The 22,044-nt window shown below is 36.1% G+C and overlaps 1 protein-coding gene across 2 annotated transcripts in view; it reads right to left on the bottom strand.

Moving 5' to 3' along the window:
* CTDP1 (CTD phosphatase subunit 1) overlaps nt 1-22,044 on the bottom strand; it is a 99,783-nt gene that overhangs the window by 31,032 nt on the left and 46,707 nt on the right. For both annotated transcript variants that reach the window (XM_005149859.3, XM_034062123.1), the window contains exon 12: nt 1,519-1,706. In XM_005149859.3, coding sequence (XP_005149916.3) covers nt 1,519-1,706 — 188 coding nt within the window. The remainder of the gene's footprint in view (nt 1-1,518; nt 1,707-22,044) is intronic.

Genomic DNA, 22,044 nt, shown 5'->3' with positions numbered 1-22,044 from the left:
GGTACTTCAGCTGCTGCTCAAAGCCTTTATTCTAGCAGTAACACTATTACTTCTACATGGCTTCTGAGTGCATGAGTACTCCCAAATGTATTTATGAACTTTCCTATACAGAGCAAAAAAATAATTACAAACATACATGCTCTTTGTAAACCATACACAGGAAATAATATGGAGCAATAGCCCTAAGCAACGTTCCTTACAATTATTCCTTTTGCTGCATTTTCTATACACACACAAAAATATCACAGTATTAGAATGAACTCTCAGTGACATGTCACCACTATGCCTTGCTACTTCAAATCGTATTCTAAAAGTATTCATTACTGGCTTGCCTTTCCTCTTCCAAATTTCATTTAGGAGGGAATTTCTCTTCTAGCTGTTTGAGACAGATTAAATTCTCCTACCTTTTAAACTGGCATTTTTCTGAAGATGCTCAATGATTAGAAATACCCATGATAAACTAAAAGGCCTGTGCAAGCTTTCCATGTAGTTCTTTCTCCAATAAACTCCTGACACACAGCAACACTACTAACCTAATCAGAATCTCCTTGTGGATATTTATATATCACATTCTGTGGTGTTTTTTGCAATTTTTCTCGTTCATTCTTTGTGCACTAAACCAAAGCTCATAAAAGTTAAAATAATATAAATGTAAATAAGTCACTTAAGTCCTACTACTTATATTATTCTCCATTGAAAGAAAAATATTAGAGCTTACTTTCGTATGACTGAAAACAGAATCCAGTTATGAGAGCAGAAAGAAACTACAATTCACATTTGAGTTGTTTGCAATTTCTAGCACTTTGTGGTACAGGATGATGATATTTCAGCAGTTCTAAATTAAAAGTGCTATAATCTTCATCTTATGTTGTTCGCTAAATATTGTTAGACTTAAAAAATATTAAGTGGCTGCGGACTGAGAACCATTCCTTAACATATTTAAAATAAGCACTCATTTTATCAAGTCCTAATTTACTAGCAAATTACTTGATAGTCATCATTCAACAAAAGTCAATGCTGGGACACTAAAATGATTTATGTAGCAGAGACCAGCAAGTTAAAATTACTTTCTAAGCAGACAATCATCTCAACAACCTGATTTTGATGTATGTCACATATAAAAGTATCTTAAAAAAAAAAAACAAGAAAAAAAAACCATAGCTTTCCAAAACCATGCTTTGTTTTACTTACACTGCAGAGGAAATTGTCCTCTACCTGACTCAGGATCAATGCTTCTTTAAAATAAGCACAGATCAGTGATCTACAGTTCTTTCAAAACAGGCAATATCTCAGTTGTCAACACACCTTTACTATGATTGTTTCCTTAAATCAGTCCCAAAACACTACAGAGGAAGTAAGCATGACAATTTCAGTTACAAACCATGCCAAAATAAACCAGTTACCAACATACAAAGGTTAACAAGGACATAAATTTTTCATTGTCAAACACACACTGAACAGTGCACACACACAATTAAACATCCTTAATGCTTCTTTTTCTGTTTAAAAAACTCATACCTGGGTACACTGCATGTTAAGCTTCGTTCACTTGATGATGACGATGATGATGATGATGATCCAGGTCTCTGATCCGTTTTCATTCCTAGAGTTTCTGTTGTGTTAACCTGAGGTTTTTCACCTTTCTTTTCTGGCTTTTTTTTTTCACTATCACTTTCATCACTGCCTTCTCCTAAGATGTCATCCACCTGCCAAAGAGCAGAGAGTCAGTGTATCCTCCAACAGATTATTCTGTATTAAAATGCTCTGAAATAATCACTAATAATATGTTTTAACTTCTCTTAACTTCCCTTTGAAAATTCAGATTAAACGCCGTGTCTTCAATGCAGTTTCCGTAACATCTCTAACAACATTCTATTCAAATTAAATATATTTAGCCTATGTTTAGCTTAAGATAGATATACATATTCTCACATGCATGATACAGTCACATTTGGTTTGCACTTTATTATATAAGCAGGAATAGCTCTAAGCAAGGAACTGTGTATGATAAAAGTGCTGTCTTATGCAATTAAAGGAATCGTAGAATCACAGAATCAATGAGGTAGGAAAAGACCTTTAAGATCATCGAGTCCAACCATTTCCCAGCATGGGAAATAGCAATAGAGTGTTTATACCACTGTAATGCATAACATATACTATACAGATTTTATACTACTATAACATACAGATTCAGTTGGAAAAGACATCTTAAAATATTTTGCTAGTAAATATTCTTATATTTAAAGTTTTTTCTATGAAGAAATACCTGTAAAGAAATGTATTCCTAAATAATACACTATGAATGGAATGTACAGAACCCTATTCTCACCAGATTGTCTGCTTATGCTAACCTTAATATATCAAAATGTTTACACATTTATTTAAATAATTGTTTGACCTTTGCTCCTGAAGAGTTATCATGGGATTTGATATTCCTCTAAGAACGTCTTAATTTGCTATGACAGGTCTGGAACCATCATTAAAAGGAAATCATACCCATGAGTTACCCTGCTGAGCTTCAAAAGGCTATATTCTCTTTGAGTCAGCATTCAACATTCAGAAAAAGATGAAAACATGAGAACACACAAGTGAAGATCCCACAATCTCTCTGTTTTGTGAATGGCAGAGGACATAAAACAAAGCTGTGTAGAGTATTTATCTCCTGATACTTTTTTTTTCCTAAAGGAGCTTATTTCAGCATAAGTTAAAATATGCTTTCCAAATTCTCTGTTCTCACTAATGCCACACCTGCTTTATCAAGAAGTAAAGCTCTGTATACACACATGGATCAAAAGATTTTATACTGCTTATCCACTGATTTAAATTGACAATCTCAAAAGCTAGAAGAAAGCTGTAAGAAAATCATTGATACCTGATCCTTCATAAATGTACTTCTAATTTCTTTGTGTACCTTTATGTGCATTGAAGGAAAGTCAAAGCTGCATCTGTTTATCAACTACATGCATCTATAGAAAAGATCTATACCTCACTAGGACTCTACTGGAAATATGATAAATGATATAGCTTCTACAGAGAAACGGAACTCAAGAGAGAATTTGCAAGCAAGGAGGGAGAAGAAATAGAAAGTACAGAAGTTTGGTAACAGATAAAGACCTATTTAATTTCTTTTTCTAATGTCCTACCCAGCAGGTAGGAGAAAAGGCGAGAAAAGCAGAGAAAAGATGTATGACCCAAGATAATGAACGTGCTCCATAGAGCAATTTCACCAAGCACACTGATGACTCCTACCACTCTCCTGTTGACTTCAGAAGGACAGAATATCTGGCACTTGTCTTTAGTCCTCTGCTAAACAGATGCACTTGGAGTATTTATTACCTTACTATAAGCCCCACTCAGCTATTCCTGTTTGAGGGTAGTAGCAAGTAATTTTTCTTCCTTATCTTGTGCTGCTTTGCACTGAGGATTCTGCCAATCTGTATTATTGCAAAAGAGAAATGATGCAGAAGGAATAATAATGGGAAAAGAAAAAAAGGTAAGTAGTACTTCAAAACAACCTAAAATAATAGTTTTAAGGAGACTTTTCAGTATAAGGGAAAGCAAGGACATTTTGTTACAAAGTAGACTTGTGAAAAACAATTTCTTTAAATATGTAATTGTTTCAGAGTTCCACAACTTAAGCTTTAAAACTGGAAAAATCCAGTTTTATCCTTGAATGGAATGACTTCTGTACAAAGTGATAAATAACTTGCAGGCTTCTTATATCTACAGTATAAGTTGACTTTCTATTGGCCCTTGTCTTGATACATTTTTACTACTTGAAATAGTGCTAATATTTCAGCTCTTTCACTATGAAAACTAAAGAAACCATAACAAGAAAGGAACCATACACAAGCTTAACCCATCTAAACACAGATGATAGTTTCAAGTAGAAACTGCAGGAACTGCTGTCAAGTCAAACCACATTAGTCCAAAAATACTTTTTCCATGACCAGAAGTAGTCATATGCATGGAAAATAATCACGGAATACAACTCAGGGTTGGGGAGACTGAAAAGACTGATAGAAATAAGACAACCATTAATATGGTGAAAGTGCACAAAGTACACAGGGGAGGGATTTTCTTTGGTGTGTATAGAATACACATAAAATCCCAAGTGTTTAAGTATGATAGTCTGGGATGGGATGGCAGAAAACCTTAAGCCTGTATAGCTTTAGTAGAAGATACTTACTGTAGCCAACATGGCCAGCAATTGATGGTCAAATGGCAGCACGAATCTACAACTCTAACAATTCCTTTGCAGCAAGTCTTACATTCAAAATTACATTCCTTCATTCCAAAAGCAACACTTTTCCAGATAGTCATATGTTTAAAACTATGTTTTCATTATAAAATATGTTAAGAGATTTTAAAGGACAAAGTTAGGTTGATAGACATTCAGTATTACAGATGCCTCACAAACTGAACTTTTAGTGTTTTAAAATCTACTTTGTGTGAACAGTTTTGACAGACTAGCATCCTAGTTATTGCCATGTCTTTTTCTTTCATTCTACACAAAGATGACATTACTCTTTTGAAGTCTGGAACGCCATTTAACAGTAGAATTACTAAATTAGCTGTACACATACATTCCCCAATTCTGTGGAAGGGTATTTAAAGTGTACCTAGAAGTCATACAAATATGCAGCAGATTTTAAAAATCATTAGATATAAAACCAGTTAATGTGGGATGGTCCTTACAAATCACTTTAACTAGACAGGCACCAAAATACAGATTTTTACCTAACTTGACTAAAACTATTGCAAATTGTGCTGAAAAATATAAAGATTACCCATTTTCATCTCTCAGATTTCTCAAATGAAATGGAAAACCAAACATTTTTGAGTCATTGAGATTTAAGCCCTTCTCTTGAACAAATAGGTAAAAAAAGTGCATTAATATTTAAGCAACAACTACCTATCTAGTCAAATCACTAACTTTAAAGAAATAGAAAAGTTTAAAGAACAGAGGAAACTTTCAATCTGATTCAGACCAAGGCAGATACTGCTGTACCAACCACAGCTTCTGCTTGTAACATTAGATTTTATATTATTAATACAAATGGAACACATAACATTTCAGAAGAAAATGCCAGCTAATACAAAATCTTAGTGATAAGATACAGTGAGGGGATGTTTACTGCTTGAACACTACCACAGCAGCTATCTTTAAAATACTTAAAAGATTTTTATAACACATCAAGAATGATTAACATTGAAAAAGAATGATTCATCCTTTGTAGATGCCAAGTTGTTCCGTTTAGCAAGGGAATGAAAAGCCTGACAATTCTTTTAAACACCTGATTATAAAATGCAGGAAACATCCTCAGCCGACAATGCTATTTTATTTCTTACTTAGAAGGAGCACAGCATACACTCATGCAGACAAAGAACAAAGAGCAATGAGATTTTCAGTCTTGTGTTCCCGGCTTATGAGCTATAAAGTACCTAAAGCTTTGTTAAAAAAACTAAAACCTTCTGTAGTATTAACAAATCAAGTCAGCTAGAAAATGTTCTTACTCCAGAAGCCGAGTTTACACATTCAAAATGAATGAAAACTTGGAAGAAAACACCAATAAAGAAACTATCATGAGCAACCTCAAGTTGTTAGAAAGATAATTTACAGGAAATGTTCTGGGCAGCATTATGGATGTGACAGACCTATCATGATACTTATACTTTTTTGGAAGAAACAGTTACATATACAGTGATGTAAACTATATATATGTATATATATATATATATATATATATATACACACAGATATATATATAAAGCTGTGAATAAGTTTTAATTCTTGTTTTTAAACTAGCAAGTATTTAAAAATTCAAGTTTTAATATAACTGAAAAAGAAACTGCCTTAGACAGCAAAAGGACAACAAATGTAACTACTGAAATGATCTCTTCTAGAAGCAATAGAATGCTTTGAATCAATTTTTTACTGGAGTTACAGAAAATTCTACAAAAAGAACAGGCTTGATAGACAGCTGTTCATTTCCTACTCCAGGTTTGCATGGAAGATACATATGTTTCCTCTATGATTCTAAGATGTCCAAGTACACCAGTAATTGCAGGTATCTCTCTATGAAACGTGGTATTATCTCAGCATACTTCTTACAAATACTTTAAAATGCTGCCATGTTTGGTGCCAGGCACCATGATGCCCTCTAAGTAGTTATTAAACATAAAAGCTAGCATACCATGAACTCCATCTAGTTAGGGGGTAAACTAATTGGATGCTCTGCAAATAAATACCAGACTAAAAAAGACCACTAAATATTTCACCTGTCAAATCAAATTTGCCTAGCTTTATCTGCACTGTACTTATTTTAGTGTTCTTCCAGTTAGCTAAGTAAGTCTGACTCCCTGTGCTTCTGGTCAGGATGACATTCCTACATTGTAAACAATCAATGCGGAATTCTTTTAACACTTATATCAAACTGTATGTGTACAACTACTTGAAATGTTAATAGGCTGCTTGCCTTGAAAAAATTAATTATGAAATGCACACCACACTTTTTTTGAATATACTTAAATACATCTCAAAATCCCAGTGTGCTCAAAACTGTTCCTAAGAACCAAAACAGTTCAGTGTTTGGGGCTGTTTTTGCTTGGCACTTTCTCTTTTTACTAAAGCAGATTTTGGGACTGATCTCCTACACTCTTGCATGACTTATATGAAGATTTATTACTGATATTGAAAAAGAAGCTTTTTAGCTTTTTGCTAGTGTTTTGGTCTTACAGGTTACTTCAAAACTATAGAATGTAAACTGATGAAGGCTGTAAATATACTGCACGTATTTTAAATATTATCAAGTGCATAAACAGGCAGAAAACATGAGACAGTCTTCAATTACTTCCTAAGTATCTTAAGCCCCATCTGCACTAGGAAGCTGTCCCTGAAACACAAGCACCTTCCAAATGCTGTTATCATCCTAATTGCTTTGCAGTACATTAGGAATACTGCCGAAAATTGCTTTGCCATGTAAATCATTGTTTCTTCAGCAGAACTAGTGTCATGCTGTTTGTAGAATATAAAAAGTTTCCATAGAGGACAGAGAGCTTGCTTTTTATAAGCTTCCATAATTGTCCATTTGATCCTATAATCTTTACCCCTGCTTCCACTTCCAACATTCCCTTCTGCTTTTCAGTAGATCAGCAGAGCTTATTTTACATGAAATGTTAATAGAAATCGGCAGGCTATTTCAGGAACTTTAACACATCAGAAAAATGAGAAGCCAAAGAAAGAGTAGATGGGAAAAGCAACACTAAAAATTACAAAACGAAAAGCACTTCTGAGTCTGTGAAATTAGCAGTGAATGATAATATTAGATTGAAAATCTAATCAGTGAGACTGGTGTCTCCATCTTTGTGGAGTTGTGCACTGAACTTTCTAAACTTCCAACACAGATGTATGAAAATAAAACTTTGTCAGTAACAAAGGAAATTGAAATGTTACTGTAAAAAGTTTACTAACTCCACATTATTAAGTGGTTAGCAGCAATTAATGTAGTACTAATAACTGTAAAGAAGGTGCAGTTAATTATCTTCCATTAGCTTAGCTTATAAGAGGTCACACAATAGATCACAGTGCTGCAGCCCTTGAAGATTGAATGCCAGCTGAAAGGTTAATGCAGTTTGGAAGCAATGCTTCTGAACACTCAAACAAGACACACATTCACATGGCAATATGGATCACAAAATATTTCACTGGCAAAGTATCACACTCAAAGAATGAGAACTCTTTTAAAATAGGAAGCTCTTCAAGATGTTCAAGCAAGGCTCCCTAGTTGCTGACACTGACATAACATACAATTGACTAACAAATAATTATTATAGCACATTCACAAATGCATGTCCCCTCTTTCCTCAAGCTCCTCAAATCATACATTAAGGCAGTCAGTAAAGCAACGAAAGGCTTATCAAGAGTGGGGCAGGAGACATGAGATTTGTGCAACTGACTTGGAAAGTTTAACACCTCGACACACACACAAAGAAAAACACTTTTGTAAAGAGTGAGACCGCTGAAAATATCCATGCCAAAACTTCAGAAAAGGCTCCAACAACTTGAGTTAAAAGCCAGCGAGTAAGAGGATCACCTACAGAAGCCCTTAGAATGAATAATGCGTTTTTAGTCCACTACTGACTCTCATGAAAACATCTGGCTTCAGGTAAGACAAAAAGCCATTAGGAAGAAGTTCCCTGCCCTGGGGTTCTCTGCAGGGAAGCAATCCTCTGCTGACACTGGGGGAATGTTGGCCCCCTCAAGCAGTAAACAGCCATTCAAATAGGGTACATTATTTCACTCTACTACATCTTATAGCTAGTTTTGCAACACCATTTTAATGGTTTGCTCTTATTACTATATCCAGTCATTAACAGCTAAATTCCATTAAACAAATGCAGATGTGGCAAGACAGAGTTGAGGCACTGTCCTCCTCTTCAAGCTTAGCTGGGTGATAGCAGAAGGCATGTTAGGAACAATCAGTTGAAACCTCACTGACTAAACTATTTGGATGTACTCTGCAGCAATTTAATAGCTCAGCTGCAAGACCTTAAACAGAAGAAAAGCCCCATTTTGGGCCAGAGTTTCTACACTTCTTGTGTCTCTGAGTCCATTATTAAGTCTGGCTGAAATGAACTAACAATATCAATTTCTTCTAACTTTCATATCTATAAGCAGCTATGGGCTGCAGCATAAGGCCATTTATTTTTTTTACTGGACAGAAAACCCACTTAGCTTGACTTCAGGAAAATTTTTTCTAAATATGGAAAATCTAATAGTTTTAACTTATTTTTATTTTTAACTCTCTGTATGAAAATTTTCATTTTTTTTTTTACTTCAATGAAATGAATAGCTTTTTATGTATATTTTTATCACTTAAATGTTTAGGAACAATCATCTGAAGAGCAAGACATTACCACTCATGACTTGCTTTAGAGGTGACATTATGATCCAATACTTGTGAACAACTGAACTTTCCCACAACACAAAGTCTGTGTTAAGAGATTTGGGCTAAATTTAAGTCATTTTGAAACAAAGCATTTTCTCCTACAAAGATGCCACTGGAAGGTTAAACTGTCTGAAGTCAACCCTTAGTACATGAAATATACGGGAGAATGTGTGATATAACTCAGTCCCATTTCTTTCAAGTAACCTCAGAAAAACTTGCCTTTCACATTCTGTTTAATCTATTGTCTTTCCTTGTCATTAGAGCATTTTCTCCTTTCAAATTTCCAACTTGATTTTTTGAGTCACATAATGCATTCAGACACATGCTTCAACACCCCTTTGTCTCAAAGCACTTCAAATGCAGATTTTCCTGTTCTCTCTCACAATTACCATTGGCTCTTCTGAGCAGGTGGTGAATCTAAAATCAGAAGTGTAACAAAACCTAGTTTTGTTCACTATTAAAAAAATAAAACGTATTTTTTCCTCTATTTAAATCTCCACACACTAAAAGCTCTTTTCACCATTTTGTTTTTGATAAAGACATGCTTCACATAAGAATATCAAGTCTGGCAGTGCTATAATATCTACTTTGATAGTTTAAAAAAAAATTGCTGTAAACAGTTGAAGGAATATAACCAAACCTTAGAAGCTTTTATGAGATTTATTTCACGTATAATTCATTTGGAGATTGACTTTCATGTTCTGGATCACTACATTTGAGTTCTGCTGAAACAGTTGGTGAAACCAAAGCTGATCAGAAAAAAAAAGCTATACATTTATATAGTCAGTCTTGAACTGGGTATTCTTCAGTACTGGTTTCCCTCAGAAAAATCACACGATTTGACTAGTAAACATGCTCAATACTTGCAAGCTTGCAGGCAACAGAAACCATTTGACTGTTCTGCATTTTCATTAAGCAAAATATTAATCTTGCTTTTTCTACTTCACATACCCCCACCTGGCTAAAAACAAAACAAAACACATACCACCACCTGACTGGACATCTAAGACTTTATTAGTCTGTAAATACCTAGAATTACAGAATAATTTAAATTGGAAGGGACTTCCAAAAGTCTCCTGGTCCAGCTCCCAAGTTGAAGCCACTCCAGCTGTACCAAGTTACTCAAACCTTTGTCCAGAAGATCTCAGTATCTCCAAACAGGGAGATCCATGACCACTCTGGGAATTCTGTCCTGAAATTTAATTAGCCACAAGATGAAAAGATTTTTCCCTACATGCCCTCAAAGTAACCCATGTTGCAATTTGTGCCTTGCTTCCTGACCTGTCCCTGCCCACCTTTGGGAAGGGTCTGCCTCTGTTTAAAGGAAAAACATTAGTCTGGATCTTGGGGGGGGGAGGTGTTTCGAAACAGGAGTGTGTTTCAGTACTGCGCAGCTTTTTTTTTTATTAGAACAGACAAACAACCATTAAACTTCATAAAACATTAATTTTTGATCTCTGAGAGCTGATACTTTAATGACAATGGAAATAAAATGATCAAGACTAGGAACTAAAAGGAATTAAAAGAAAAAATAAATGTGTGAAAGCTGGAGTTTGTCTTTATTTTCACAAATTCAAAAACTTCTGATTTGCTGCTTCTCAGAAAACCACAAGAAGAACACTGAAGTTACAGGACAAAACCCAAACACCAAAAGGGAAAAGGAATTTAGTTAGATTTAGCCTAAACCTTTTTCCCTTCACTGCATAACAGTACCAAGCATCAAGCAGACACCTTCAGCAAATAGGTGGTAGGTTTATATTTAACTACAAGGTTTGACTGGTCTACATGCAACAAAGGTGTCACCGCTCGATAAGCAACATCTCTATGACAGTAACAGCTTAAATGCTTTTAACTAACTTTTTAACCTGGGTTCCCCATCCCGCTTCATTTTATGCCTACACAAGCACCCATCCCACAACAGCGTATGACAGCAGGAACAAACTCCTGGGAATACACTTAAGCATCTCTATGATATGTGCAGCCACAATCTGAATAGTGGAAGTCTGCAACAGGAAACAGACCAATGCCTTATGTTATGTTAAAAGTATTGCCATCTGCTCTTTCATGGTCAATACAGAATTTCATAATGAACTAAACCTATTATTGCTGCTTACTGGCACTAACATCAGATTCTCTTACAGACAGTGAAATTTGTGTCACCGGGTGATCTTTCAGGTTTTTTGCAAGTCTTACAAAACAAATCTCAAAACCCTGCCATGGAACAGAAACTCAAGATGCAAGTTTAAGTGCTGCACTTTACTAAGTGCCCTGATTTCACCTTAGGCAAACCCTCATCTTAAAGGAATGAGCTAACAAGCGAATCCACAGATAATAAATAGTCTGTTGTACTCAAATTCTGTTACATTCTTTTTGTAGAAATAAGCATTATCTAAATATCTGGAGACTGGAAAACCTAGAGAGTCTGCTGATGCTGTACAAATAGAATACTAATGTACACAAACTTGAAGAGAAGGGAAAGGAGCAAGTTTTTATACAAATAGACCTTCTTTAATAGATTAATCCATAGAAAATTTTTCAGGTATGCAAAATGAACACAGACTAACATCAATCCCTAGCCAACAAAAAGGCCCAGGAAGGACTAGAAGTGTCTATAGTTGTTAAAAAAAAGCATAACGCAGGTAAGTCACTTCAGCCAGGATTTCAGCCTGCCGCAAACATCTATCATAGGTTCCACCTTGTAAAACTTTATAGCAATAGATTAAAAAGTTGTAAGAGTTACCATAGTGCTGATCACCCTTGTTTTAAAACAAGACTTTGTAATGATACTTTCTGTTCTCAAAGCGACGCTTTCTATCTTAAAGAAAGTATATTTTGCTGATATGCATCAAGAAGTAGCCTTACTTTACAATTAAGCAAGCGCCTGAAGAACTGTCACTCTGGCTACTAATTTGATACAAACAAACAAACAAAAACACTTGCAAAAGATGTTTAAATACTATTACAAAATACCACTGATACATTAAGTTAGAAATCCCAACATACTACTGAAAATGACACATGGCAATTTTGAGAGGACAAAGTGCCTAGGCTCTGAGCCTTCTTTTCCGACACATTTCACTGCTAGGAGCAGACATCTGTAGCAAGATGCTAATGAAGTGCTGAGGGTAGCAGAATATCAGTGCATTAGACTTATGGGATTATGTAATTTCTGAGTTCCTAATCTGGTTTTCTATCATGTTATAAAAACAGAATAGAAATTTAGTGTCCTGGGTTCAGGTTTAAACCACTACAGTCAGGTACAAATAACTTTGCATAAAATAAAATACTTCATATACTTGTACTGTTTCCAATCATGCCCTCAGAGCATGTTTTCTTTGGACATAAACTTCATTTTACAACAACTTCTGATCATCTAAATATGTTTGAATGCCTTCTTGAAAACATCTCCTCTTGTAAAGTGCCACTGAAAACACAAACCAAAAATGAATGGACACTGAACACATCTATTACAGTATTTACTTTCATGAACTTTTTGTAGAAGATACTGGTTGCCCAAACTTAAAAAGCAATCAGATTTCTAGATAACAAAGACGAGGATGAAGTATAATCTACTGCTAGAACTCACTCTGGCTCTTGCCCAGTTGATACCATGTTTCTTGACACACAGACAGCTTTGAACAGGTACAAGCAGGTTTCCCCCAGCAATCCAACTTGCTGTCTGTCCAACTGGTTTTAAAATGAGGATGGGATGCTTCTCTCCATATGTTCACTATTTTATCAGTTAACACCTGCTGAACTGCTGGAAGATATTTAAAACAATCCTTTTCATATATGTATGTGTGCATATATATATATATAGGTATAGGTTTTTACAGCAAGCATTTCTAAATAGAAAACCTCAGCTTTTATGAAAAATGTACCATGCCACTAACCTACATATTCTCTTTCAAGTCATCCTCAAAGGCAAATACAGGCTTTAATGCTTGTATGTATCTTCTAAGGATTATTTGGGTTTTCTTCTCTATTGGAGTAAAGTTCCTTGCATACACAATATGCACACAACAGACCATATTTTTTACCTCTCAATTGTTTCAAAGCTTTATCACAATGAATCCTTTTTGCCAGTTGTTTTAACAACTCTATTGGCACAGCACTAGCTTTTACCATCCCCAGGTTAACTGAAAGCATACCTTTCACTTTGAGAGACTAAACAAATATTCACCACTACAGATACATATTTCAGAGAAAAAAGTTGTTTTTTTTTTTTCCACTTCAACAGCTGGTTGCTGAACTTCTTCAGCATCATATGAAGCTGTTCGTAAGTCATAGTCTACCAAGTGAAACTGAAAATCTTTAGGTGAGAGCAAGACAGGCAAAAACCTGCTTACATTTATCTGCAAGTGCAGGTTTTCTGCAGGTAACACAGCTGCAAAGGAACTACCACTGTGTAGAGCAATTGGGATACAGTAGGACTTACTAGCTCAAAACCACTGCTATATAAAACACAAATATGCTGTGTCCAGTATAGACTTACTCACACATCTGTGAACAAGCCAGTAAACCCACCCTGATCCAGACTAGCTATAAGCAGAGCCAGTTTAGATCTGCTGCAACTTACTAATTTTAACCTTAGTTTAGCATAAGCATTGCCAGACATCAGCTGGCTTCATGAAGCATTGCTTGGTGGTCAATGAATTTCAGTAAGGCTGATTAGCTTGGTCTCATTCTCACAAGGGCCAAGAGACATTTATCAGTGTGCTCAAGCTAACAAAGCCACCTCACATAATAAATATTTGGAAAAACTTTCTGAATTTGCTTTACTAGAAACTTAAAGATGACAGTGAAAACAGGTCAGTCTTGAACTGAGCAATGGCACTGCAAACAGACTCTGTACAATCAAGCATGCAGCTTTTAAATGAATTGGTAAAGAAATATGAGTACTGTGTATGTGGAAGTGTCCTGCACAGCTATCCCCACTCAATAGCCAAAATTAGGCAGAGTAATCAAGGAAGAAAAAAAAAACCAACCAACCAAACAAAACCAACCAACCAACCAAACAAAAAAAAAACCCCAAACAAAATCCAAAACCCACAAACTACACAACCCCCAAACCCCCTCCCAAAAAACCCAACAAAATCAAAAAACCACCAAAAAACCAACAAACCCAAAACCCCAATCCAAAACAGTGAAAAGTAACCTTTGCATCTACAGTGGTCAAGCTCAATATTAAGGTTCTGATATGACCTCGGTGTCGTGGTATGCCAGCTATATCCAGTTACCTCTTCAGTGAAGCAAGTCTGATGTTGGAGCACTAAAATATGTGAGATAGGCAGCTGTCTGTGTTCATCTCCAAGAAAGGAACATCATCATGTTTGTTATGAGCAAAGAGAAGGTGCAAACTCATATACAAAACCTGTAATAGTACAGAGTAACACTGGCATTCTTTTGAAATCTAAAATTAATATCAGTAGTGTAGACATGAAAAAGCGATAGCAACATGGCCATTTGGTTAATGATTCATTTTGTGACTGCACTGCAGCAGGGAATATTTTACATCAGTAAGGGGCTCTTGTTCTGCAGCTTTCCATAATCTCTGTTAAAGTTGTCCGTAGAATGGAAATATTCTGATAAGGCTAACAGAGGAGCTCAACCCTTGCAGCTGCAGGACTACTGCAGAGAGGCAGAGCTGAGTGGCCGTATTCAGTTCCACTATCTCCGAAGCTGGCACCTCACAAGAACATTCTCCATTGCACTTAACATACACTATGCTATATTGCATAGCTGTATTTATTTTTGTGTTGAAATACAAGTATCAGGACATCTTGATAAAACAACGACAAAAAAGTTATGAAGAAACAGCTCAGACAGACCAGGACTTGAGCAGATACTATTAAATACCACTCATGGAGAATATCAGCTTGAATTTAAATGCAAGAACATGTTATACTTGTGATGAGGCTCAATCAGGCCCTATATGCAGCTGCTCAGAATTAGGTCAGGGATCAGCTTGCAAATTTGTTTAACATGGTTCAGACAGCTCATTTTTAACAGTGGCCGAATGGTGTTGACAGCTTTTGATTTAGCATATGGAGGTAGACATGTATGTTAAAATAAGGTTATTGAACTCTATTTAAAAAAGTTTTGCCCTATTTTCAGTGAGCAAGCAAACAGCTGAAAAAGGCTTACAGCTTCTCTTTTCTAAGGCCAAGAAAAGAAGGCTGCAGATACATATTATCATTGTTACTAGAAAAACCAAACAATGTAGGGAAAAGCCTTCTTTCATAAAAAATAACTTTTCTTATATCTTGTACATACATTCTAGAAGGGGAAGCTTTATAGACCTACTTTCCATTTCCTATGGAATAACATTAGAAGAATGTGTTTTCTATATTACCAGGCATAAAATCCGAAGATTTTCTTTTCTGCAGAAACAAACACAGAGCTTAGATTTAATCTTATTCACATAATTTTTACTTATTCTACTTAGCAGAATGATAGCAACATGTAAAAAGAAGCTTCTTTTCTAAACACCCAAGATTATTTACAATAAAACAATTTTGAGAACACCTTCAGAAGAACAGCACAGAAACTGAATCAACTGCTGATCACAACAGAAAAGTATGAAGAACATGTAAGATGGCAAAAGCATCTTTGTTGACAAGTAAATCAAATCAATCTTTGAAGGATTATCAATAGAATAAACAGGGAAATTTGGACAAAAGTCAGGCAGGCAATCTTATTACTGGAAGTTTTGTCAGATTCCTCAAAGAGGCCAGCTCTCAAGTAAGCAAGGCTACTTGTAGTTGATGTCCACTCAGTCAGCCCATTAATAATATGTATTGCAGAACAACCATCTGTACTTATCTCAGGATTAAATTACCCGTTAAAATTCCTGTGCATAATGAAAGTCAGTCTCTATCATATGTTCCCTCTTCTTTTCTTCTAATAGCCTGACCAGCCAAGAATCTGACAGATCATATTAATTTTTGTACAAGATTCTATATAGTAATATCACCTTTTAATTAACAACCTGTCATAAGTGCCATCAAACTAATCCTTACATATACAGGTAGTTTCCATTTTTATCTGAAGACATATCATCTGAATGCCAAAAGGTTTCAATATATTTCCCATGTTTCCTCATGGCATATAAACTGATAAAAATAGATCTAAAATAAAAGGATCAGGTACACTGGAAATTGCACTTCAATAATGCTTTCTAAATAACCTGTGTAGAAAACCAGAAGTGGTCCAAACCTGATTGTTTACTTGAGATAATATCAAACTAGATGAAAAACCTTTTCCTATTTTAGCAATCAGCTGTTTCCTTGTAAAATGTGGCATTACATAGAAAAATCCTATTTTCAGACACTTAAAATAGCTGCTGGGGCAAGCTTGGACCATGATGTCCTCTTAACAAAAAAATAGCAGGAAAAAATGGTACTAAGTGCTCCACAGTGAAAATATAAAGCTGACAGGTATAACAAACTGGGGTTTTTCCAGCTTTAATGCTACCCACTCTTTTGGGCAGGAGTGCACAGTGCCAGAGGGGATGTGGAAACCAGTACGTGTAGGAAGTTGACAAGAGGGCTGTAGGTGAGGAAACAGAGACAGCACAGTACGTGTACTTTCACTAATAGGTACCTCAAAAAGTTTTCAAAGTTCAGTTTGACTGGAAACAGTCTAATAACTGTAAAGTAAACTTCATAACTCCAAAGTGCAAAAGTGCCTGGATGGCTATTGCTGACAACAGTAAGTGTACGTACAGGCTCATTAACTTTAGAAAAGGCTACAATTTATAAGAAAAGACTGTTGACCAAATTCGGCATTTGTACAATTTACGTCAGGCTACAAGGTAAGTTGTCACACATGAAATTCTGCACAAGAAACCCAGTTGTAGAAATTCAAAGAACTGTTAATGTGCAATGCAGTGCCCAAGTGTGCTCCAGGGAGCTATTATTTTCTGCTAGAGACCACATCTTATGCATTAAATTAGTATTTTTAAACTTACCAAGAGCCTAACCACTTACTGAGATAATAGCTTTCACTAAATCGAAGGAGAAAACCACTGCCTCTTAATTCACTGCATGGTATAGCCACTAATTTAAAATACTAAACAAAGTAAGGCATAAATCTGCTAGATGAAAGCAAAATGCAGTGACAAAATGGCCTTATGTAAGAGCAGAATATGTTGTCATTTCAGTCTTTATATACAGCATATAAATTCCAAGTTAAAAGAAAAACAATGTGCAGAATATGTACTAAATGAACAGAACCATTTTGATGCTAAAGTAGTTCATTAGGCCATTCCCACTCAAGAAAATTTTGTATACTTAAAAGCACTGATGCACAGAACATGCCTTTGCAATGTGGTCACTCTGCAGCTGCTAAGTACATATCCAACCAGATGGTAGGAATCTTTGAAACTCCACTAACTGAAGCAAGAGATGAGAAAGCTGGAGGTCTGACTGGTATCAGATTCACTCCCTCTCTTCCCCTCTCCTAAGTCCCAAACTGAGAGGAATTTAAACTAGCAAAACATTTTACCTTAGATGGCACAGATGATGACACTTGACAAGATACAGATACTGCACTGACAAGAACATGGTAATAAACACGGAAGTATAACAAACATTTAACTAGTGGACTACATGTGCACAGCTGTTCCAGAACATTAGTAATCCCAGGCCATCTTGGATGAGAAGGCACTTCAAGATGCAATTAGAAGTCTTTCTGCTTTGCTGAACTTACTCAAGACTTTCTGAAATCTTACTGCCTTACTGGAAGCTCCTCTTGGAACTTCCCATAAGTTAAGTCCATATCAGGTACTTGCTTAAGACCAATCCTTCAAGTGCTGAGAGCAACAGATACGAGTACCTATAGTTGGCTGTCTCCTAATTTCAGTTTACCATGGGTATGGCAGTAGCCTAGATATGAGCAAGAGAGAACAGGATCTTCAGCTCAGCACAAGCTCACAGTTCACAGGAGGGTCATATGTTTTTCCTATGTCACTCGCATTCAATAAGGGAATATCTTTGAATCTTTCTATGCATTTCTATAATTTACAGACTGGCAAGCTAGACAGCACCTAAAGAATAAAATAAAGGAACTGTACTGCCAGCCACAGCTCTTAAAGGGACAAGAGAATAATTTGTAGCCAAAAAGAATAGAAGAAAAAAGTCTTGATCTTGCTTATCTCAGGCACAAGTTATCATACACAAGGATGTCAACTTAATTATGAAAGGGACACTAATTACAAACGGAAAATCTTTAAAACTATATAAAGCTGATTCAGTTAAACATTTTAAAAAGAAGTTAGCACAATGCATGGGGCTAAAAATTGCCTTCTAGGTCTGCAACAGATCTACAAAGAAAGAATAAGTTTGACAGAAAAGCAAAGCCAAAGTCTATCAGGAAGCAATTAGTATATAAAAGTAAACACAGCTTCCTAATAGCACACAGGACATGACAATCTAAAGATTAGATAAATCTGACGAGGCAATAGTACATGATACTAGCCCAGTTGCATAAACTTCTCTCCAAATATCATTTAGGAATACACATTCAGAAGAAAGCCATCTTTAATAAAAAGGAATTAACAGCAACTTCAATAAAGCAGGTACATCTCTAAATCAGCAAGGCTAACATAATTCATAAAATATTGGTCACAGGTAATTTTTGCTGTCCTTCTTTAAACATATTATTGTTTCAGTGAAGACAGGAATCAATATGTTACAAGTTTACAGGAACAGTTCTGAATGGATTCAGAAAAAAGATCCTCGCAAGATGATTCATGAGTAACCCCTGGGAAGAACTACGCAACATCCATCAATTATGAATGGGAAGGCAGATCTATGCTTACATGATTTGTGTGACATTACCTTCCTTTGCACAACCTGCTTTAGCTAACAAATCTTTTTTTCTGGAAATTAATAGTCACCTGAAGCCTGGATTTCACTTCCTGGTTTTCTGTCAGTAAACTACAGCAACCAGTTGCAAAGCATCAGTGTTTAGCTGGCACAAAAGAAAGGGGAAAATGTTCTCTCAGCTATTGCCCAACCAGAGATCTTTTTTTTATGCACCTGCCCCTGTTTGACAATTACCCAATGAACGGCAATCTTATCACATTGAATACTCTTGTCCTTGTACTTTCCTAAAGCTTAAGAGAGTCTCTCATGTCAGAGAGAAAAGTAACTACCATTGAATCTGGTCTCACAGATCTTTGGCACTAAAAAGATACAAAAGGCTAAGTGACCTTAAACTTCAGCCAACTTGGATGCTATTAATTTCCTTTGACTTACTCGGTATCCGTAGCACAACTATGGCTAAAATAACAAAAATAAAAATGCATGTAATATCAAATTTTAGCAACACACCTGTCCATGGCAGTTCTGCCCCATGGAATATTGGAACAGGTACTGCTTTTTTTACTAGAAAAAGTAGCAAAGAGAAGTTTACACAGGTTAAGGATGGAAAGAGATTTATTTGGGAATAAATAATAATTAAAGTCTCTTTACTAGCTTCCATCTTGATTCTTATAACACCACTCTCTCATGTATAAACCACATTAAAATTCAGTATTGCCTGGGGCTGTGTGGCCTCTTCAGAGATTTTTGAAAAGAAAAAGCAAGATTTCCTTTAGATGTTAAGCACAAAGGAATTACTTACTGCTTATGTCCACAGAAACAGTATATACAAGTGCTTGCGCTTCCTATTTCACTAAAAAATAAAAATAAAACCCCACAAAAAGTAACCCAAACACCCACTGCCTAAAGCTGTAAGACTTCTTTTGATCTAGCAAAAATCCTTATCTGAATTCGCCAGGGAATTCAGCAAAAAATACTGATATTGCAGTTTTAAAGCTAGAAGGCTGCAGTTCTGCCTTCACTGCTTATTCCACCTCTTCCAGTCTTCTGCCTTTTCCCAACATTAGCACTCATGCAGCAGCAATGGCGAGTTATTTCAGGAAGCTGGTAATGATGAAGATTAACATAGAAAGTGATCTTTTCTGACCAAGCCAGCTCCCTGAACTGTCTTGCTGTATGGTCACATGACTATCAACAGCAGCTAAGTGGCAGGAACTCAGCAGTTGAGACTTGGGTTGGCTTGCACTGCAGTAAAGTCACAGTGTAACTTGCTTTTACTCTCTCTAGGGTGAGGTGTCCCTGCCCATGGTAGGGGGTTGGAACTAGATGACCTTAAGGTCCTTTCCAACCTAATTATTTTATGATTCCGTGATTCTTGGACCATGTTCTCCTGACCCTAACAATCTTGGCACTAGCATTCATAGTTCTGGAGCAGGACATCACTGCATGTTGTCCCCCTGTTTTGTAAGTGTACTTTCTTACAACACCATCAAATCCTGTTTTAATACTTGCATTTCTTGTACATGAGTACACTACCTTTACCAAGGTCATGCTAGCAGTCCCAGACTAGTCAACAAAAACAGTCTTCCTTGGCTGTCTCTATAGTGAATTCCCAGAAGACAACCTGCTGGCACTACCATGTCCAGTTCAACCCTCCACAAAATATGTCCTTTGTGCTCCCTCCTCTGTGTCTCAGTGCTAATGTCTGATGCTTGATTAAATCATGCTGGGGAGCTGAATTACCAGAAACTCCCACCCCACTTCCTCACCAAACAAACCCAAAACATACCTTCTACACCCACAAACCCGCCCAAGTTTCTACTGGTTCAGCTGCCCAAGGACCAGAGAAACGTAAATTTAATAAAGACAGAGGTGGGAATAGAGACTGGTGGAAAGGAAACCTTTTGGCAAGTATAACCTCAAAGTATAACCTCCTGGAACCAAAGCTAAGTCAACTGTGCAAAAAACATCCACTGGAATTTGGGCTTCATTTGTTCTGAAGTTCACATAGTCTAGCTTCCAAACATAATATGCACCTTAAGTAAAAGCATAATTTAAAAACAAACCATTGCAATTTAAGATGTTTGTAAGTTGGGGTTGTTTTTTTTCTTTTGGTCTAAGTGTAGCAGCACAGGGAGTAATCAATCACAAAATTAACAGTGCCAGATTGTTAACAACGTCCCTAAATACTATCTTTAAAAACAGAGCAATTAATACTTTATGCAGTAACTCTGGAAAACATGCACATATTCTTTGCGCACAGTATACACACTGCAACAGCAATTCATTAATGTTTTCCTAAAGCACGCCATTAGACAAATGTTAGTGCACAAAAACATAAAAACAACCCATAATGACAAGTTGCTTTAAGTACTGCTGATAACAGGAGGAATAGACAGATGGATTTAGGACTGACATCATGACAAGAACAAACAGTACTTCTTGTGAAAGTCTGAGATCAAGTGAGTAAACTACTTTTTACTTCTTTTGCTTTTTCCTCCAAAGCTGTAGACTCTGACAGTTACCAGGTAAATTTAAAAGCTTGCACTCATATGAAATTCAGAGTAGCTCATCATAGTTATTGAAACTTATTGGGACTTTTCCCTAGTATAACAACCCAAAAATCTTTCCAGGACCTCTCCAGCAAGAGCATATTTCAAAATTACACTATACTGTATACATAAACTCTTTCCTTGGTGAAACGTGCAGTTTTCCTTCTCACGCTTTTATTGTGTTTTCTGAAGATAACCCTTGAGGCCTGTTATGGCTGGAATGAGCTTACTGCCAGAAGCTGACAAGTCACACACTCCTGTCTCCAACCCAGTGAATGATCTAAGCTCAAAGATGAAATCAAACTCCAGAGTCACTAGATTTCATAATAAAGTCAAACACAATGAAATGAATTCATGGAAACACGGTGTACAAAGACAGGTATTTTTTCATGTGTATCATTTAATATTATGTAATATAGTCACTCATTTGAAAAAAAAGAGCACAGAAGGATAAGTGAATAAATAAGCAGCTGCTAGAGGTTCACAATGAATTTAAAATAATGTTTTGTATGAAAAAGTAGAGTTTGCTCTGTAACAAAAAGCTCCCTTCACCTGCAGAACTATGACAGCTGATTTAACAGCACTGCAATTAACATGTCCATGGATAATGAGGCCCATGCTCCCCTTTGGCTCTCTGATCTTCTCTACAGCCTGTGCCTATTAAATCCACAGACCTCCTTTCTCCCATGCCAACGCTGATTTTGTCCAGATTTG

The sequence above is a fragment of the Melopsittacus undulatus genome, chromosome 1, assembly GCF_012275295.1.
Source record: "Melopsittacus undulatus isolate bMelUnd1 chromosome 1, bMelUnd1.mat.Z, whole genome shotgun sequence".
NCBI lineage: Eukaryota > Metazoa > Chordata > Aves > Psittaciformes > Psittaculidae > Melopsittacus > Melopsittacus undulatus.
This window is presented reverse-complemented; position numbering and strand designations above follow the sequence as displayed.